Source organism: Podarcis bocagei (assembly GCF_964188305.1).
Source record: "Podarcis bocagei genome assembly, chromosome: 10".
NCBI classification, from domain to species: Eukaryota; Metazoa; Chordata; class Lepidosauria; order Squamata; family Lacertidae; genus Podarcis; species Podarcis bocagei.
In genome coordinates this window covers 33,903,967-33,922,974 of record NC_138135.1, presented here as the reverse complement: position 1 = coordinate 33,922,974, position 19,008 = coordinate 33,903,967, and the positions used below count along the sequence as shown (strand labels likewise).

The following is a 19,008-nucleotide window of genomic DNA, read 5'->3' as shown; positions in this document are numbered from 1 at the left end:
GCACAGGAAAACAAACATCTAAACAGACTTATTCTGTGGCCTAATTTATGTAAAAGGATTGTTAATTTCACTGTCATTAAAGAGTTAATAAACCACAGTCTTATAGAAATGATTAAAAGTGCAGACCCCAGCTTCTCCTAATCCAAACTTAAAACCCATCTTCCAATGCAATATATATATATATATATATATATATATATATATATATATATATATATATGCAGGTTTTGGTGTCTTCGGGTGTCTTCCCGTGTAAGAGTTGGGGTGTCTAGGCGACGTTTCGACGAGGTCTCACTCGTCATCTTCAGGCTGGTGCTTTCGGCTTCTTGTTACTGGAACAGAGCAGGATCTCAGTGTTTGAGTTCCTATAAATACTGTTGAGGGGGTGTGGTGTATAGCCTCCAACGTTCTGGGCAGAGAGGAAGTTCCCAGGTTAGTGTGTCTTTTCTTCTTTTGTTCATTAATTACTTGAGGGATATCTTGAGTGATTTCTTGAGTGATATTCTGAGTACCATTTAGGAGGGTCATTAGGTGTGGATTAGTTGCTAAAGCTTTCGTGTCTTGACCTCTTGAGCTTGTGAAGAGTTTTTTCTGAGAAGATGGCTGTACTGCACTTAGTTGTGCTCTGGCTTGGCTTCGTGTATAGGGGCGAGCTGTGGTTTTGTGCCCTGTGCCAGCCAGATCTGTGTAGGGATTGCAGGGGGGTGCAGCATCCGGAGGTGCCACTATGGTTTGGCTACTGGATGGTGTCTGTAATTTATCTGTGGAGAGGGTCTCACCGGTCATCGCAAATCTGTACATGGAACACTTTGAAACCAATGCTTTAGACAAGTCAGAACACAAACCCAAACTTTGGCTCAGGTATGTTGACGACACCTTTGTAATTTGGCCACACGGGAAGAAAAAACTAGATAGCTTCCTCACACATCTCAACAGCCTACACCCCAAAATACAATTCACTATGGAAATAGAAGCCAACAACCAACTTCCCTTCCTTGACGTCCTAATCTACAAAAAACCTGATGGCTCCCTAGGACACACTATCTACCGGAAAAAAACACACACCAACCGCTACTTACATGCACAATCACACCACCACCCTGCACAAATAAACTCCGTAGCCAAGACTCTCATCTCCAGAACCAAACGCCTGGCTGACAAAGACCACTTGACAACTGAGTTACAGAATCTTTCAAATGTGTTAATCGCCAACGGATACCAGCAAAACAGGGTTACGAAGCTAATCCAAAAAGAAACACCCCCCAAAAACCAAGACACAGAAGAAAACAATGGCATGGCCCTCCTTCCTTATATCAAGGGCACTACAGATAAAATTAGCAAAATCCTCCATAAACACAATATCAAAACAGCCTTTTGCACCAACCAAAAAATAGCCAATATCCTCAGAAACCCCAAAGATAAAATCCAGTTAGAAAACCAAGGGGTCTATGAAATACCCTGCAAAGTCTGCCCAGCCACGTACATTGGACAAACAAACAGACGAATAAATGCACGTATCGCAGAACACAAGAATGCCGTCAAAAAAGAAGAAAAAACTTCCTCTCTTTACCAACACATGAAAGAAACAGGACACGAAATTAATTTTTCAGATTCCAAATTGCTCTTTAACATGGAACACCACCACAAGAGAATAATCATGGAAGCCATCGAGATAGAGAAACACCCTCACAACATGAACAAGCGTGACGATACGTCCCGCCTGCCAGACATCTGGAAAATAGCCCTCCCCACAAAAACCGACACCAGAACCAGAGGCACACAGAACGCCATCTCCAATCAACCACACCAGACCCAAACCCAGACCCTCTCCACAGATAAATTACAGACACCATCCAGTAGCCAAACCATAGTGGCACCTCCGGATGCTGCACCCCCCTGCAATCCCTACACAGATCTGGCTGGCACAGGGCACAAAACCACAGCTCGCCCCTATACACGAAGCCAAGCCAGAGCACAACTAAGTGCAGTACAGCCATCTTCTCAGAAAAAACTCTTCACAAGCTCAAGAGGTCAAGACACGAAAGCTTTAGCAACTAATCCACACCTAATGACCCTCCTAAATGGTACTCAGAATATCACTCAAGAAATCACTCAAGATATCCCTCAAGTAATTAATGAACAAAAGAAGAAAAGACACACTAACCTGGGAACTTCCTCTCTGCCCAGAACGTTGGAGGCTATACACCACACCCCCTCAACAGTATTTATAGGAACTCAAACACTGAGATCCTGCTCTGTTCCAGTAACAAGAAGCCGAAAGCACCAGCCTGAAGATGACGAGTGAGACCTCGTCGAAACGTCGCCTAGACACCCCAACTCTTACACGGGAAGACACCCGAAGACACCAAAACCTGCATTCCTGTACCCGTGAAAATCTACGAAAGCATATATATATATATATATATATATATATATATATATATATATATATGCAGGTTTTGGTGTCTTCGGGTGTCTTCCCGTGTAAGAGTTGGGGTGTCTAGGCGACGTTTCGACGAGGTCTCACTCGTCATCTTCAGGCTGGTGCTTTCGGCTTCTTGTTACTGGAACAGAGCAGGATCTCAGTGTTTGAGTTCCTATAAATACTGTTGAGGGGGTGTGGTGTATAGCCTCCAACGTTCTGGGCAGAGAGGAAGTTCCCAGGTTAGTGTGCCTTTTCTTCTTTTGTTCATTAATTACTTGAGGGATATCTTGAGTGATTTCTTGAGTGATATTCTGAGTACCACTTAGGAGGGTCATTAGGTGTGGATTAGTTGCTAAAGCTTTCGTGTCTTGACCTCTTGAGCTTGTAAAGAGTTTTTCTGAGAAGATGGCTGTACTGCAAATAGTTGTGCTTTGGCTTGGCTTCGTGTATAGGGGCGAGCTGTGGTTTTGTGCCCTGTGCCAGCCAGATCTGTGTAGGGATTGCAGGGGGGTGCAGCATCCGGAGGTGCCACTATGGTTTGGCTACTGGATGGTGTCTGTAATTTATCTGTGGAGAGGGTCTGGGTTTGGGTCTGGTGTGGTTGATTGGAGGTCAAGAGGTCAAGACACGAAAGCTTTAGCAACTAATCCACACCTAATGACCCTCCTAAGTGGTACTCAGAATATCACTCAAGAAATCACTCAAGATATCCCTCAAGTAATTAATGAACAAAAGAAGAAAAGGCACACTAACCTGGGAACTTCCTCTCTGCCCAGAACGTTGGAGGCTATACACCACACCCCCTCAACAGTATTTATAGGAACTCAAACACTGAGATCCTGCTCTGTTCCAGTAACAAGAAGCCGAAAGCACCAGCCTGAAGATGACGAGTGAGACCTCGTCGAAACGTCGCCTAGACACCCCAACTCTTACACGGGAAGACACCCGAAGACACCAAAACCTGCATTCCTGTACCCGTGAAAATCTACGAAAGCAAATATATATATATATATATATATATATATATATATATATATATATATATATATATGCTTTCGTAGATTTTCACGGGTACAAGAATGTAGGTTTTGGTGTCTTCGGGTGTCTTCCCGTGTAAGAGTTGGGGTGTCTAGGCGACGTTTCGAAACGTCGCCTAGACACCCCAACTCTTACACGGGAAGACACCCGAAGACACCAAAACCTACATATATATATATATATATATATATATATATATATATATATATATCCTTTTAATTTTAATAATAAAAGTAAAAATCTTGATTTAGGGCTGTCATCTTTGCTCATGTTCTTTTTTTTCTTTTTGCAAGAAGGAGGAGTAAGAATTGAGGAAACAAAAATAGTAATGCAACTGCTGATGCAACTTAATTCAGTCACCAAGACTCAGAAATGGTGAGTTCAAAACTAATGACATAACTAGCTTTCTTCCAATTTGATGCCTTTCAAGTGGTAGGACGCCCAACTCCTATCAGACAAAGCCAGCATGGCCAATGGTCATGGATGATAGGAGCTGTAGTCTAAAACATATGAAGAGCACAAGGATGGGGAAAGGCTGATGGAGGCCATGCGTACTCAAGCCTCCGCATTGCCTCATTATTCCAGGTGCTATTTTAAAGTATGACTATGAAAGTAGGAGAGATAGAAAATTATAAAAGGCTACGTTAGATAGTCATGTACATCCTAAGAATTACATTTATTACATTTATTAACTCTCCTGAAACCTTAAAAAAGCACATTCGTGTTATTCCTGCACAACTTTAGACTGCTGCAGCGTAAGAGTGGAATCCACTGCAGACAACCAATCAAATTTAAGGGCATTTTTAAACAGGCGTGTATTTTACTATTTTCTGCCAAATTTGTAATCAGTGCTCTGTGTCCCATCCAGAAGTTCCTGCTCCTTAGCCTTTATCCAAAAAAAACAGAACAACTGTCATACCTTAATGGCAAATAGTAAAAAAACACCACTGCTATCAGCAAAAAGTAGGAGACCTTAAAAGATAAAGTTACACAAACTAGTTGAAGTTTTGTCTATTATAAAATATCCTCAATTTCAAAGCCCAAGGGTTTCTGAGAGTGCAATTCCATAGCCTCTGGGAGCCATAGGATATTGTATTGCACCGAGGAGGACCACTCTTGGGAGTCTCTTAGTGAGACTGTGGAAACTCTGCAGCCAGCACACAACAGAAGTAAAAGGGAAAGGGTGTCTGTATGGGAAGCCCTCCCATTCCCCAACACACCCCTGGGATGGAAAAGAATGCCAGTCCTAAAGCTGGTTGGTGTCCTTGTTTTCCCTCCATCTTCCCACAACTTCTGTGCTAGCCAAAGATCAGTAGGCCTTTGGATTATCTTCTACCACAGATTCTTCCTTCCCTGGCACCAGTAGATTTTTTTTTTTGTCACGAGTAGAAGTAGCCCAAAACAGAGTTCTCTTAAAACAAAAAAATAAAAATGCAGGAGATACAGAAGTCTTAAGCAAATCAGGAGTATGGATTCAACGCTTTCATACCCAGCTCTTTTTCCAGTACCCACACAGTTCTTAACTAGTGAAATTGTGTGTGAATATAATAATATAATATAATATAATATAATATAATATAATATAATATAATATAATATAATATAATATAATATAATATAATATAATATAATATAATATAATATCACCATGAATAGCAGCATGTATTTTACTCAAGGTGCTGGAAAATATAGGGAAAAAGTAGAACTGCAGATAGCATTGTTTGGAAATGTATCAGAAAACTGTAACACCACAAGAAGCAAATATTGTATTGAGTCTGGTTTCAATTTCAGCAGTGTGTAGGAAATCATAGGTTTCAGTCGTATTACCATGAGAGAAGAGGATATTCTTTTAAAAACGTTTAAATGAACTGAATACATTTTAATCATTAAATAGAGCTGGTGAGATAAATAGAGATAGCCTTTTCCACTGCCCATGCCTGCTAGTGCTGGCGGGAGTTAGAGCCCAACAGGTTCCCTTATCCGTGAGCCAGACCCACCTCACTGCTGGCGCAAAGCCCTAGAGACGTTGTCCATGAGGGAATGTGGTCCTCTGACTGGAACAGGTTACCCATCCATAAGCATATGTTTATTACCTGTAAACCCACCCTCTCTTTTGGGGTGAGAATCAGTAATACTGAAGAACATTCAAAGTGTGGTAGAGGAGGGATAGAACAGAGATAGAACAGTAAATATCATACAAGAAGGGGGGGGGACACTGAGAGGGAAAAGGGCAGCTGTGCACTGTTGGGAGGGGTAGAGTGCAGAGACAAGGACGTTGGACAGCTCAAAGGGTTGAGGGCTACGAAGTTCAATGTGCATGCCTACGAGGGAGGAAAAAGAAGACAGGGTACAGAAGTTGAGTAGCTGGAAGGGGACAGAAGACCGTGTGGAATGAGAACTAGGAATCTAAGAACAATGGGTGGAGGAATAAAAGGCTAATGCATCCATCAATGCAACCACATACCTTCTTGTGGTACTGAGCATGTAAACAATTTCCTCCTGCAGAAACTGTAAAATCAGAGCGCACTGCCAAAAATAATTCACTATGCTACCATACATGTTAATGTCTGGGCATATTAGAAGTGAAAAATCCAAATTTACCTTTGAAAGGTAAGGCCCACATTTGAAAAAGGATACTTTCTAAGATAAACATCATAAACTTAATAGGGAGGCCCTACCTTGCATACTGCTGTGATTTCTCTAACAAAGTGATGTACACCACAAAGTGATTGCACACACCACTGGCAATATGTTATGTTCTCCAGGAAAGGCCACCCTACACATGTCAATTCAAAAGTAAGTTCTACTGGGAGGTATTTAATGTAGCACTATGACAATCATTCCATCAGCCCAAGCATTTCAGCTTGCCAGACAGAACGATCCTTCTCCTCCTCTCTTCCCTGTGCTATTCTGGGGGTTCTTTCAACACACACACCAAAGCCAATGGGGGGGCAGGAGGATATACACTGCCCTAGCAGGTCCTTGTCTGGGTTTACATGAGTGTGGCTCATTAGTTGAACCTGGCACACTGTGTTCAATTGGGCTTACTCCCTAGTAAGTGTGTTTAGGATTACAACCCTTATTTTAGCTGCTTAAGATTTAATCGTAAAACAACAAAACTGTGAATATGTTAAAAAGGAAGCAATGCTTCAGACACATTTATCCTACATGTTTTGTATAATTTACTGATTAAGGCCCTTTTTAAATAAACATGACTCACTGTTTGTTTTCTTCACCAGGAGGTGGAGTCTTGCCATGCCCTTCCATTACAAAATCCTCATGTTCCATCTGCGAAGGCAAGCATTGCAGGTCAGCATTGATGGAGCAAAATACATTTTGTCCAAAGTGGCCCTTTTCCCTATCAGAATTTATCACCAGTTTCCATTGTTAGCTCTAACCAAGAGACTGCCATTTGAAGTTTAACAAATGCACACCCCACGGTCATATTGCCACTATCATGGTTAGCACTCATAAGCCAAAACATGAAGAAGAAAGTTTTATATGTTGAAACATGAAATGAGTAAATATGGGACCTAGATTCTTTACTTTTTCATATAAGGGCTTCCATATTTTTATTCTGCATAAGTTGTATAAGTTGATTATATACAATGAGATGCTTTTTTCTTTATTAAAAATCAACATTTGTCCGACCATTCTAAATTTGGTATAGAGAATTCTCCTCAGTGAAAAGTCTGAATTTCCCAAACTTAATTGGACACAATAGCCAGATGAGTATCATTTAAACGTTGGGGACAGAAGGATTCTTTCCTGTAGGAATAACCCATCTTCTTTTAAGAAGGCTTTAACATCTGCCGAAGCGACTGATGCTTTCAAAACTTTAAATGTGCTATTGAGGCTTGCCTTTCATTTAGAATTTAAAGTCCACTGTGGACTTTCCATCTCCCATTCTATACATCTATATTACGCATGCTCCGTGGCAACAGTCATTATGGGTGGAGAAGGGGGTCAGGAAATTTGATTCACACTGATATGGCCAAGGTACTGTGTCACCCCAGGAGAGATTAAAATGTTGCTGTCATTCCCTCCCCTCATACATAGATTAGAAAGATGCTCAAATATGAATAGTGAGGGTTTAACAAACCTTGATTTGGGGACACAGGCAGAGACTGAAAGCATATGGGAAAGCAGAGGCTGGGCAACAGTGTGAGGAGAAGCTAGTGGGGAAAGAAAAATATGGACGTGGAAATGCTCTCTTGTGAAAGCGTGAATTTTTGAAACTATTTTTGCAAATAATTCGCAGAACTTCCACAACTTATGATGTGGCTGAAGGCCACATCCTGCCCTGGCATCCAATGTCTAGTTTTCACTGAGATGGCAAACCTGTGTCTGGTGTACATCACTTCAGACTGCAAATAAAGACTCAAATAATTGAATGCTTCTCCAAACAAACAAAATTTCCTGTGGGTAAGAAACTAGCTAGAAACCTTAGCACTAACATTATATAGAGCTACAGGAGTAGCTGCATAATTAAGGCATTTCACATTTTCTAGTAAACTACCAAATCTTTTCCTTATGAAAACTGAGATTGGTCACATCACTATTTTTTTTAAATCATGGAGCATATCTTTGGTGATGAGTGCATACTACCCGAATTCCAGAGATTAGATGAAAAATGGCTGAAATACAGTACAGCAGCTAAAAAAACTGGAACATTACCAATCACTTGAGTGTGACTATCAGTTTGTTTTTGCAGGTTAAGAAACAATGTTTCAATTTAACTGTTAGGAAACCTAGATGACTCTAGGTCCCTTCCAATTCTGTGATTCCGAGTCTCCATCCCACAATGTTTTCACCCTCCACGGTTAGTGTTACATGTTCTGCAATCTTATTAAGTATGAATAGAATTAAGATTGTAAACTCTGGCTTCCAACTAATCATGACTAGCACTGGCTTCAGTGCATCTGGTTATGGACAAGATATGATGCAGCATTACGCTTGCACCGGACCATGTATTTGTTCACAGATTTGTAACTGTGTGCTTAAGTATTTGATAGGGTCTGCTTTCAGAATAGGCATGATGCAGGGATAGGCAAAGAGGTGTCCTGCAGATGTTGTTTGACTTCCAACTCGCATTAGCCCCAGTCAGCATGGTATGATACGAATTGTACTCATCAACATCTGGAGGGCATCATGTTGGCTACTCCAGTGACTTAAAAGATTTAAAGTGTTTTTCTTCTTGGTTGTTTCTGAAGCTATTTACATGTGCCGCCTCTAGGGCTGGGTAGTATGATGTCCAATGCACCAGTACAAATTATTAGAATTCCAAAATTCAGTTCTCTAGCAAACCGAGCCATATATTTCAGCTTTTTACCCTGTCCAGAAGTACCTTAAGAGTGGTGTTGCCAGATACAGTGGTGCCCCGCAAGACGAACGCTTCGTGAGACGAAAAACTCGCAAAACGAAAGGTTTTTTCGTTTTCGAGTTGCCTCGCAAGACGAATTTCCCTATGGGCTTGCTTCGCAAAACGAAGCTTGCCCCGCAAGCTCCGGGGACAGCGGGAAGTGCAGCGCGTCTTCCCCGCTGTCCCCGGACCTCTTTTGAAGCAAGGGGTGGCAGGGAGAAGCGATCTTCTCCCCGCAGCCCCAGGTCTGGGGACAGCGGGAAGTGCAGCGCGTCTTCCCCGCTGTCCCCGGACCTCTTTTGAAGCAAGGGGCGGCGGGGAGAAGCGATCTTCTCCCCGCAGCCCATTGCTTCAAAAGAGGGGACAGAGCGGCGCTTCCCCTCTGTCCCCGGACGGTCTCCATAGGAACGCATTGATTGATTTTCAATGCATTCCTATGGGAAACCGTGCTTCGCAAGACGAAAAACTCGCAAGAAGAAAAAACTTGCGGAACGAATTAATTTCGTCTTGCGAGGCACCACTGTATTTAAAAGACTAAGGGCACAGGTCCATGACTCATGTGCATAAAGTATTATGCTAATTTATATGCTTAGATGCAAATTTAGGCTGACTTTCAAATGGGAAAAAACTCTTACTCTTGAGGTCACCAAATGTTTTGCACTAGTGCGTACACTGAATTTTTAGAGGGTTGGGGGACCATTCACAAAATGGTTGCAATGGGGAGCATATTATAACACAAAATTACAGAAACAACCATCCCTGACAATTTTATTCCATGTCCTGCTGGTTCTGAATACTGAGAACGAACACACACACAGAGATGCTGCTGCTGCATAACAACAAAGAGCATTACTCAGTACAGTGGTGCCCCGCAAGACGAATGCCTCGCAAGACAAAAAACTCGCTAGACGAAAGGGTTTTCCATTTTTGAGTTGCTTTGCAAGACGAATTTCCCTATGGGCTTGCTTCGCAAGACGAAAACGTCTTGCAAGTTTGTTTCCTTTTTCTTAACACTTGACTTCAAGGAGCAACTCATAGAACACAGTGTACATAGTAGCCTTTTTTGAAGTAGCCTTTTTTTTAAAGACTTTGGTGATTTTTGAAGCTTTTCCAAAACTTCTTTTGCAGCCATTTGGTAAGTTAAGCTTTTAAAACTTTTTTGGGGGGTTTTAAATTTTGGGTTGGGGTGTTTGGAATTCAAGGACTTGGTGTTGGGGAGGTGTTTGCAAGAATCTGGAAGCTTGTGGGTTTTTTTCTGCATTTTCATGATTTTTTGTGACCATTGGGGCACTCTGCTGTTTTTTTAAAAAAATATTCTGGGTTTGAATTTCTGTGTGGTGGGTGGCTGGGGGAACAGTTGGGGAGGGGTTTGCAAGAATCTGGAAGCTTGTGTGTTTTTTTCTGCATTTTTATGATTTTCTGTGACCATTGGGCCACTCTGCTGTTTTTTTTAAAAATTTCTGGATTTGAATTTCTGTGTGCTGGGTGGCTGGGGGAACAGTTGGGGAGGGGTTTGCAAGAATCTGGAAGCTTGTGTGTTTTTTTCTGGCATGGAGAGGCTGCCAGTTCTGATGTTTCTGCGGCTGAAGACTTTGCAGCGGAGTTCCTGGAGGTTGTGAAGATGGAGGGCTACGTTCCACAGCAGGTCTTCAACTGCGACGAGACCGGGCTGTTTTGGAAGAGGATGCCCAAAAGGACTTTCATCACACAGGAGGAGGCCAAGTTGCCTGGTCACAAGCCCATGAAGGACCGTCTGACCCTGCTCTTCTGTGCCAACGCAAGCGGCGACCTGAAGATCAAGCCCCTGCTGGTGTACCACTCGGAGAACCCACGGGCCTTCAAGAAACACAAGGTCAACAAGGAGTGGCTGAGTGTCATGTGGCGATCCAAAAGTAAGGCTTGGGTCACATGTGTGCTGTTTGTGGACTGGGTCAATCATGTTTTTGGCCCTGCTGTCAAACAGTACCTGCTGGACAACGACCTGCCGCTGAAGGCTTTGCTTCTGATGGACAATGCTCCTGCTAATCCTAAAGGCCTTGAGGAGGACTTGTTGGAGGAGTTCAGCTTCATCAGCATCATGTTCCTGCCGCCTAACACCACGCCACTGCTCCAGCCGATGGATCAGCAGCTCATCGCCAGTTTCAAAAAACTCTACACCAAGGAGCTTTTCAGGCGATGCTTCGAGGTGGCTGATTGCACCACCATCACCCTGCGGGAATTCTGGAAGGACCACTTCGACATCGTCACTTGCTTGAAGATGATCACCACGGCCTGGAACGGGATCAGCCAGAGAAATTTGAATTGCGCTTGGCGCAGCCTGTGTGGCACCAAGTGACTCTGATGCACCAGAGTCAACAGTGGTGCGGGACATTGTTGCCTTGGGGAGGACCATGGGCCTGGAGGTCACAGAGGAGGACATCAGCGAGCTGGTGGAGGAGCACGACCACGAGCTGACCACCCAGGAGCTGGTCGAACTGCAGGCAGAGGCTGCGCAGGAGCAGGCCTCGCTGGAAGAGGAGGAAGCAACTGAGGAACGGCTGTCCTCCAAAGAACTGAGGGACATTTGCCTGAAGTGGAAGGATGTGCAGGCTTTTGCACAGCGGCACCACCCTGACAAGCACGTGGCACATGACCTTGTGAACACTTTTGATACGAGGGTCATGTCGCCTTTCAGGGAGGTGCTGAAAAGGCGGATGAAGCAGCAGACCATGGACAGGCTCTTCAGCAAGAAGCAAAGAGTGGAAGAGGAACGTTCTTCGAATTGTCCCCCAGAGTCTTAGAAAATGTACTGTACACTTTGTTGATTTTTAAATGTTTTTCTGTCATGTTTAGAAACTTAAATTATTGTTCCTTCAATTTTTGAAATGCTCTTTACAGTATGTGTGACTTTAAAGAGCACTTAATAAACTCTTGTTGTACCAAATTTGGCTTTGTTTGGACTTTTTTTGACCATAGGAACGCATTAATTGATTTTCAATGCATTCCTATGGGAATTCGTGATTCGCTAGACAAAAAATTCGCTAGACAAAAAAACTTGTGGAACGAATTAATTTCGTCTTGCGAGGCACCACTGTACCAGGAAAGATATACAAGGTAGCTACACCTCTCTCATTTCAAATAAATCACTTTACCCATAACTTACTTTCTAGGAAGGCTACAAAATTACTTTTTAAAAAAGAAGGAGGTATGATGGCCATCTTCAAATATATAAAGGGATATCACAGGAAGATAGAGCAAGCTTGTTTTCTCCTGCTACTGAGGGCACAACACAAACCAATGGCTTCAAGGTACAAGAAAGGAGATTCCTACATAACATCAGGAAGAATTTTCTGACAGTAAGATCTGTTCAACAGTGGAATGTGGTGGACTCTCCTTCCTTGGAGGTTTGTAAGCAGAGGTTGGATGGCCATCTGTCTTGGATGCTTTAGTTGACTCTTAATCACAGGGTTCAAGCCCCACATTGGGCAAAATATTCTTGCATTGCAGGGGGTTGAACTAAATGACCCTCAGGGTCCCTACCACCTCTACAATTTTATGATTCTATAATTAAGACATACATGGTAAAAAAAGTCACCAGTTATGGGGTACATGAGAGCATACAATTAAAGAATAAAACTAAAGAATTACTGGAAATAAGGGTTAACAACATTTCTTGGTCTTCAAGCCATACATGATTCATAATAGGCACTTCCTTTTCTGATCCAAGTAGACTAATAAATTCTACAAATCCCTTACCTTTTAAAATTTCACCAACTATTTACTCTCCATATTTCTCTAACCGCTTCAGCCCAATGGCATTGCCAGAATTCTTACAACTCAGGAGCCTCTGCTTTAAGTATGAGCCTAACACCTTGCTGGGCTTTAGAGATAAGCTCTTATCATCTCCAGACATCCACTGTTTGGTTGTGCAACATGAGTTGGCCAATTTTAAACTCCTGTCTTGCATAACCAATAGGAAGACTGTCATTACTTGCTGCTTTACAAATGTTAGAATCCAATTTATCTGAATTCACTTTAAAACCTTATTATAAAGATGAAAGAAATCTGCCATAGGTCAAAGAATAAATTAAGAGTACAAATGTGGCTGTATGACTATTATCACAAGGGGTAATGCAGCATATGAAATACACCATATCAGCTTTTTCTTTTAAAAAGTATTTTAATTTTCTGTGTAAGTTGCTTTGAACACCAAAGAGTAAGAAGTCTAAAATTTCAAAATGGGCTACTTCCCTTCACTTAAATGGGTATAAATTATTTTGTGTACACCAGTACTGCTTTGCTTTATGCTTTTAATGGCAAACCATGGTCTGGCTAATTACTCTTCTCCCACCTTGCATTCCTCAATTCACTCACTTACTTCTTTGTAGAAACAGGCAAAGTTTTGAGTTCTGCAAGCCATAGTTTATCTACGGTCAAACTATGGCTTCCAGTTCTGTTTGCAGTTAAATTGTCTTCCCAGTTTAAGATACAATGATTTATGCAAAGATGTGTACTTAGGTTGCCCCCTCACAAGAGGATACAGTGCACAAACCCGACACTTGGGCAACTAAGTGGCAGAAATTATGGCTTCCCTTACATGTGAAAAGAAGCATAAAGTGCAACCAAGTTTTAAAAGTCTCTACGCATCAGATGACGGGCCATGGGCAAGTACAGTATTCACTCAATTTTCCTATCCAACAAATAGTATTCATTTACTTCAGGAATGTGCACATCTACACAGACCACTGTAGGAGACTCCACTTTTGACCACAATGTTCCATGAGGATATTCCACTGGTCCTACTTAAAACCTAAGCAATGGTTATGTAATCCCACAAATAAGCATGTGTCTTATTTAGTTACTACCATCTTTCGAGACATCCTAGGCCAGTGTTTCTTGAACAATAGAGCTTGGGTCATTTTCAGGTGGGCTTCAGTGTCATAGCCTGCTCAGTGCCCTCTAGCTCTGCCACAGTCAGACTAATGCCACCGCCTGCAGGTCCTTGCATGCTGGTGACCAGAAAACAGAGAGGTTCCGGCAGAGAGAGGGATGGATGGAAGGAAGGAAGGTATCCCTCCTCTGAGGGGAAAAGGAAAGAGGTGTTAAAGGAAATAAGAAAATAAGATAAACATTGACATGTAATAATAAATAAGAAAACAAACTGGGACTACAATGGAAGGGAGTTAAAAGAGGAAAGCTATGATGGGAGGAAGAAGTGAATGTAAAAGAACCAGGGAAGAGGAATGAAAAAAATGTCAGAGGCTGCTAGTCACAAAAAGGATGGAGTTAAAATTTGGAATAATAATACTAATAGTAGTGGTAGTAAGTATCCCTCCCACCTGACTGGGTTGTCCCAGCTACTCTGAGTGGCTTTCAACACATATAAAAACATAATAAAACATTCAACATTAAAAAACAACAACTTCCCTATCTTCAGATGTCTTCTAACCTTATCTCCTTGACATCTGATGGGAGGGCGCCAACATCATCACTTTCTCCTGCTATCTAGCCCATCTTTGGAAATTGCTAAAGTTATTTGCCACATTTCCTCATGGAAAGGAATTCCACTGCTCACCTTTACTCAAGCTAAGCATAACATTTCTCTGGAGGTATTGTGACAAAATATTAGGCAAAACATGCTGATCCAGAGGCTCTTGCAGATTTTCCCTTTCCACAACCACATGCCTCTCAACCCATCTTTTATAATTTGTTCTCCCATTCTTCTTTCACAGACAACTTATACCTTTTCCTTCCCTTCCAAAAATACCCGTTTTCACTTGTCTCAGGTGGACTATTGGGGAAGAAAGGCCTAGGGTTCCTGAGAAAACTAGTACAGTCGTAACTCGGAAGTCAAACGCCTTGCGAGACAAACGTTTTGGCTCCCAAATGCCGCAAACCCAAAAGTGATTGTTCCGGTTTGCGAACATTCTTTGGAACATTCTTTGGAACCTGTCCGTTGCAGCTTGGTTCATGAACATTGTGGAAGTCAAATGGACTTCTGGAATGGATTCCGTTCGACTTCCGAGGAACAACTGTAATAGGTGAATAGCTTCTGGGCAATTTGCTTACTATTACCAATATGCAATTACGTGGGGGGGGGACATATTAGGCAAGTTCAACAGTGCACTCACTTTGTCCAGGGGCAACTGCTAAGCACAATAGGCCTGGCCAGTACATCATACAAACCAAGGGTATGCCATAAAATGCGCTTCAGATTTGTCACAGAGCCACTCCAACACATTTGGCAGAGAAATAACATAAGAATGGTTTCCCCAAGAGCAGGAAATTATATTTATTACCTTATAAAAATATTTATATATCAGCCTCTCATAAATTGCTTGTGTGCAGCAATATAAAAACATCTTAAAATGTTTTGCTCTAGGCTTTATCAAGTACATAGTGAGATCATCACCCTACAATATTTTAGTTTATGTTTTTATCATACCCTTTCCCCAAGTTCAGTGTGGTTCACATGGCCCCCTTCCCTCTCCATTCCCCTCCATCCATTTTATCTTCACAATAGCTCTGTGTGTGCATGTGTCATTAGCCAAAGGTCACTCTAGTGAGATTCATGGCCAACTGGAGATTTGAACCTGCATCCTCCTTTATGTTTGATAAGAACAGATCTTATAAAACAGGCATCCCCAAACTCAGCCCTCCAGATGTTTTGGGTCCCAAAACATCTGGAGGGGCCGATTTGGGGGATAGCTGTTATAAAAGTTCTGGGGGGGAGCATGTTAATGTGAACCAAGTCGTGAAGCAAAGCAGCTTCCTATGTAATCTGGTCAGTATCTTTGGAGATGCTTTAACAATGAGAGGATTTACAACCTAGTTTCTTTCCTTTCCACCAGCCACAATAGCATTAATAGCTAAAGGGTTTCATAAAAGTGTTTGTCTTTTTCTCCCATTACAAACACAAGACTAACAGAAACAAAAAAAATTTCCAGCATGAGCAAAAGAAGCACAAGCCAACTCATCCTTGTGAGCCCAGAGGAAACAAAGCCCAAACGTAAAGTGGCCAGCTTGACAACTGATTCCAAGAGGTTAGCTAGCTTGGAATACAGTGGTACCTCGGGTTAAGTACTTAATTCGTTCCAGAGGTCCGTTTTTAACCTGAAACTGTTCTTAACCTGAAGACCACTTTAGCTAATGGGGCCTCCTGCTGCCGCCGCACCGCCGGAGCACGATTTCTGTTCTCATCCTGAAGCAAAGTTCTTGACCCGAGGTATTATTTCTGGGTTAGTGGAGTCTGTAACCTGAAGCGTATGTAACCCAAGGTACCACTGTATATCAAATAAAATCAAATAAGAACTGGATTGGATCACTTCAAACAAATATTACTACAACACTTTTACTTTAACAAATGTTGTACAACCAGGGCTTCTTTTCAGCAGGAACTCACCGGAACAAGTTCCGGCACCTCTCATGTGGGCACCATTGCCATTCCAAGAGAACAAGGGAGGTGAATTCCGGCACCTCTTTTTCTAAAAAAACAGTACTGTGTACAACTATGCCTCATTCATCTCAATAACCAATTATAAAAATTTACCTTTTACTGGGGCAGAATGTAATTTGCCTAAGAATCTGAAGAAAATTGCTGAGCAATAATTTAGAGTGCACAACTGATACTAAAATCATTCAACATAATTGACTGCTCTGGGTCTCTGTATTAGCAATTACTCAGGTAAAGCTCCAAAGCATACTGAAATGCAAAAGTCCATGTTCAGATATAAAAACAGTAGGGACAAGGTTGGATGATGAACGAGTTTGCATGTGCATACTCCTTAGCTCCTGTAGTATCTACATCCCATCACTGCGCTCTTTCAGTACCACAATCCATTCAGTGTTATCCAAATTAAGGTAGTAATGTGTTTATCTGATTGTGGGACAGGCCATAGCTCAGTGATAGCACACACACTGCACAAATTACAGTACTCAAACACTTCCAGTTATAAGATCAAGTAACAAAGCTGTAAAAGCAAGAATGGATGGTACTGGCCCAAATGGAAGAGTGCTCAGACTCCATAAAAAGCAGATTCATATGTTTAGTGCCAATACCATACTTCCAATATTAATTTTAGCCAAGCAATTTGCTAGATATCTGTAGCAAGTAACAGTTATCCTCAGATAAGTGGCAATGTACACATACATAAATGCTTGCATATCACCTCACACACTTGAGCAGAAGGATTACTTGTAAATACCACAAACAAATTGCACATGCCTAGGCTGCAAGCAGAGCACTATGCTTGCCAAGCTGGGAACCAGCACCATGACAGCTGCACTAACAGGTCTCTGTGTTCTGGCCTTTAAACCTCTGAAGAATGTGTGAAGGCTCCACCTCCTCTAGTCTTAAATAAAACTACTATCACACAACACTTAATTTCAAATCACAGGTAACAAGTGGGCTATCAGAGAAGCATAGGTGAACACTGCAAAATTTGCAAGCAGCAGTATAACACTTACTGTTAATTATCAGGGAACAGAGTTTTGTGATTGTGTTGGTAGCCTAATGTGAACTGTTCTTCAACCTTTATCTAGACTGAAAAGGCTTATTCAGAATACAGATTTATGCTGCTGCGTTTTCAAGATGGGCTACAGTTACCAATTCAAATAGTAGCTGTAATGAATGAGTTTTACACACTTTCCATCAAGTACTTGTTCAACAAAACAGTAATAATTTGTGACATTTGCAACTTAGCTAAAACTAGCTAAACTAAAGATATTTTATGTTACCCTAAGTGTTACATGAATTGGTTCAAATGAGTTATACGGTATACACTTCTTCAGTAGATAAGCTTCTTAAAAGGTTGATTTAAGCCAGTCCACAGAAATTACTAACCAATAAAATATGTTTAGTCTATACAGCCCTATAGTATTTACAGTTCATCAGTGCTCTAGAAGGAACACTCAGCTCTTTCCAGTTTACAAAATCTTCCCTGCCCAATTGCCTAAAGGCAACATTTTCTTGTCACAAGCAACCAGGTGAGTGACTATTTACATCCCCATTTGAAATGTGTATATTGATCAGGAATAATTGCTGCATAAAGATGAGGAAAGACTCCAAGATATAAATATTCCCATGGAAACAATATTCTTGTATTAATTGCCACATTTTATGGTATTGTTAATATCAGCACTGGACTAAAATAAGACTTTGTATGTATTTAATCTTTATCAATACAATGAATTATATCTGGAAATACCATGTGCATGTTTCAAACCTACATATTCACAGTAATAGTTAATCGTATCAACATTTACCCTAGTCTCATTCTGTGAATTCACTGACCTTGGAACCAGCTTCCGACAAAATTTCTCCCTCATCAGTTTGCATGGGAACAGAATCTGTGCAAAACTCTGCTGAAACACGAAATTCTGCCTAAAAATAAATAAAATGAAGGATGCTATAATAAAATAGTTGGAATCTGAAATTTTATGAGTCATACTGCACATTGTAAATACTGAGGATTCTTAGGCCATTAAAAAAAATCACCCAGATTGCAATCAGGTCTCAGGAGTAAAGGCACAAGGGGCCCAGACAGGCAAGTGGGGAGAAACACACACATAAAGTAGTTTGGAGTTGGTAGATGTAGTCTTTGGAAAAGCTAGTAGTTATTCACTCATCTGCCAATCATATGGCTATTTCAGATTAAATAGTTTTAAGAAAGAACAGGTAGCCAAGGTTTGGGGGAAAGGTCCTCAAAGGCCAAATTAGGACTCATGCCAGGCCTAACTAGGCCCCCATGCTGGAGAGTGCCAATCCATGAACTAGAGGATAAGGAACCCATCTCTAATGCCTACTGTGCTGAAGTCTCCAAATGCATACAACTCTCTCCAGTATTCAGATATGCCACAGCTTTTCAGCTGAACAAAAAATTATCGGAAGTCTCAATGACTGTATTACTGAAAGCATGTTTATACTGGCAGTAAAAAAAAAAAACTTTTTTATCTTAACATGACATGCTTAAACTGTACATACAAAACTTCACATGAAACAGGACAACATAAAACACTTCTCTAATAATAGGCATTCTGTGTGACTTCTCTAGACCATAATCAGTGTATCATAATTCCCTGCAAAAGAGAGTGTATTCCCTCAATTTCATGACTTACGGTATGTCCAAAGATCAAACAACTGTTCTGTACACCTTTACCTTCTCTACCCACCTCTGCCTTCTACTAACAGTACACTTGTATTTTA

The 19,008-nt window shown here is 41.5% G+C and overlaps 1 protein-coding gene across 9 annotated transcripts in view; it reads right to left on the bottom strand.

Annotated features, from left to right (window-relative positions):
* The window catches only part of TNRC6B (trinucleotide repeat containing adaptor 6B), a 113,340-nt gene that overhangs the window by 87,034 nt on the left and 7,298 nt on the right, over positions 1-19,008 (bottom strand). For 5 of the 9 annotated variants that reach the window (XM_081210868.1, XM_081210861.1, XM_081210860.1 and 2 more), the window contains 2 exons: positions 18,097-18,186; positions 6,684-6,751 (listed from right to left, as the gene is read on the bottom strand). In XM_081210868.1, coding sequence (XP_081066994.1) covers positions 6,684-6,751; positions 18,097-18,141 — 113 coding nt within the window. In that variant the 5' untranslated portion in view covers positions 18,142-18,186. Of the gene's footprint in view, positions 1-6,683; positions 6,752-18,096; positions 18,187-19,008 lie in introns of those variants that run through there. The other 4 variants (XM_081210863.1, XM_081210864.1, XM_081210865.1 and 1 more) reach the window with 2 other exon arrangements.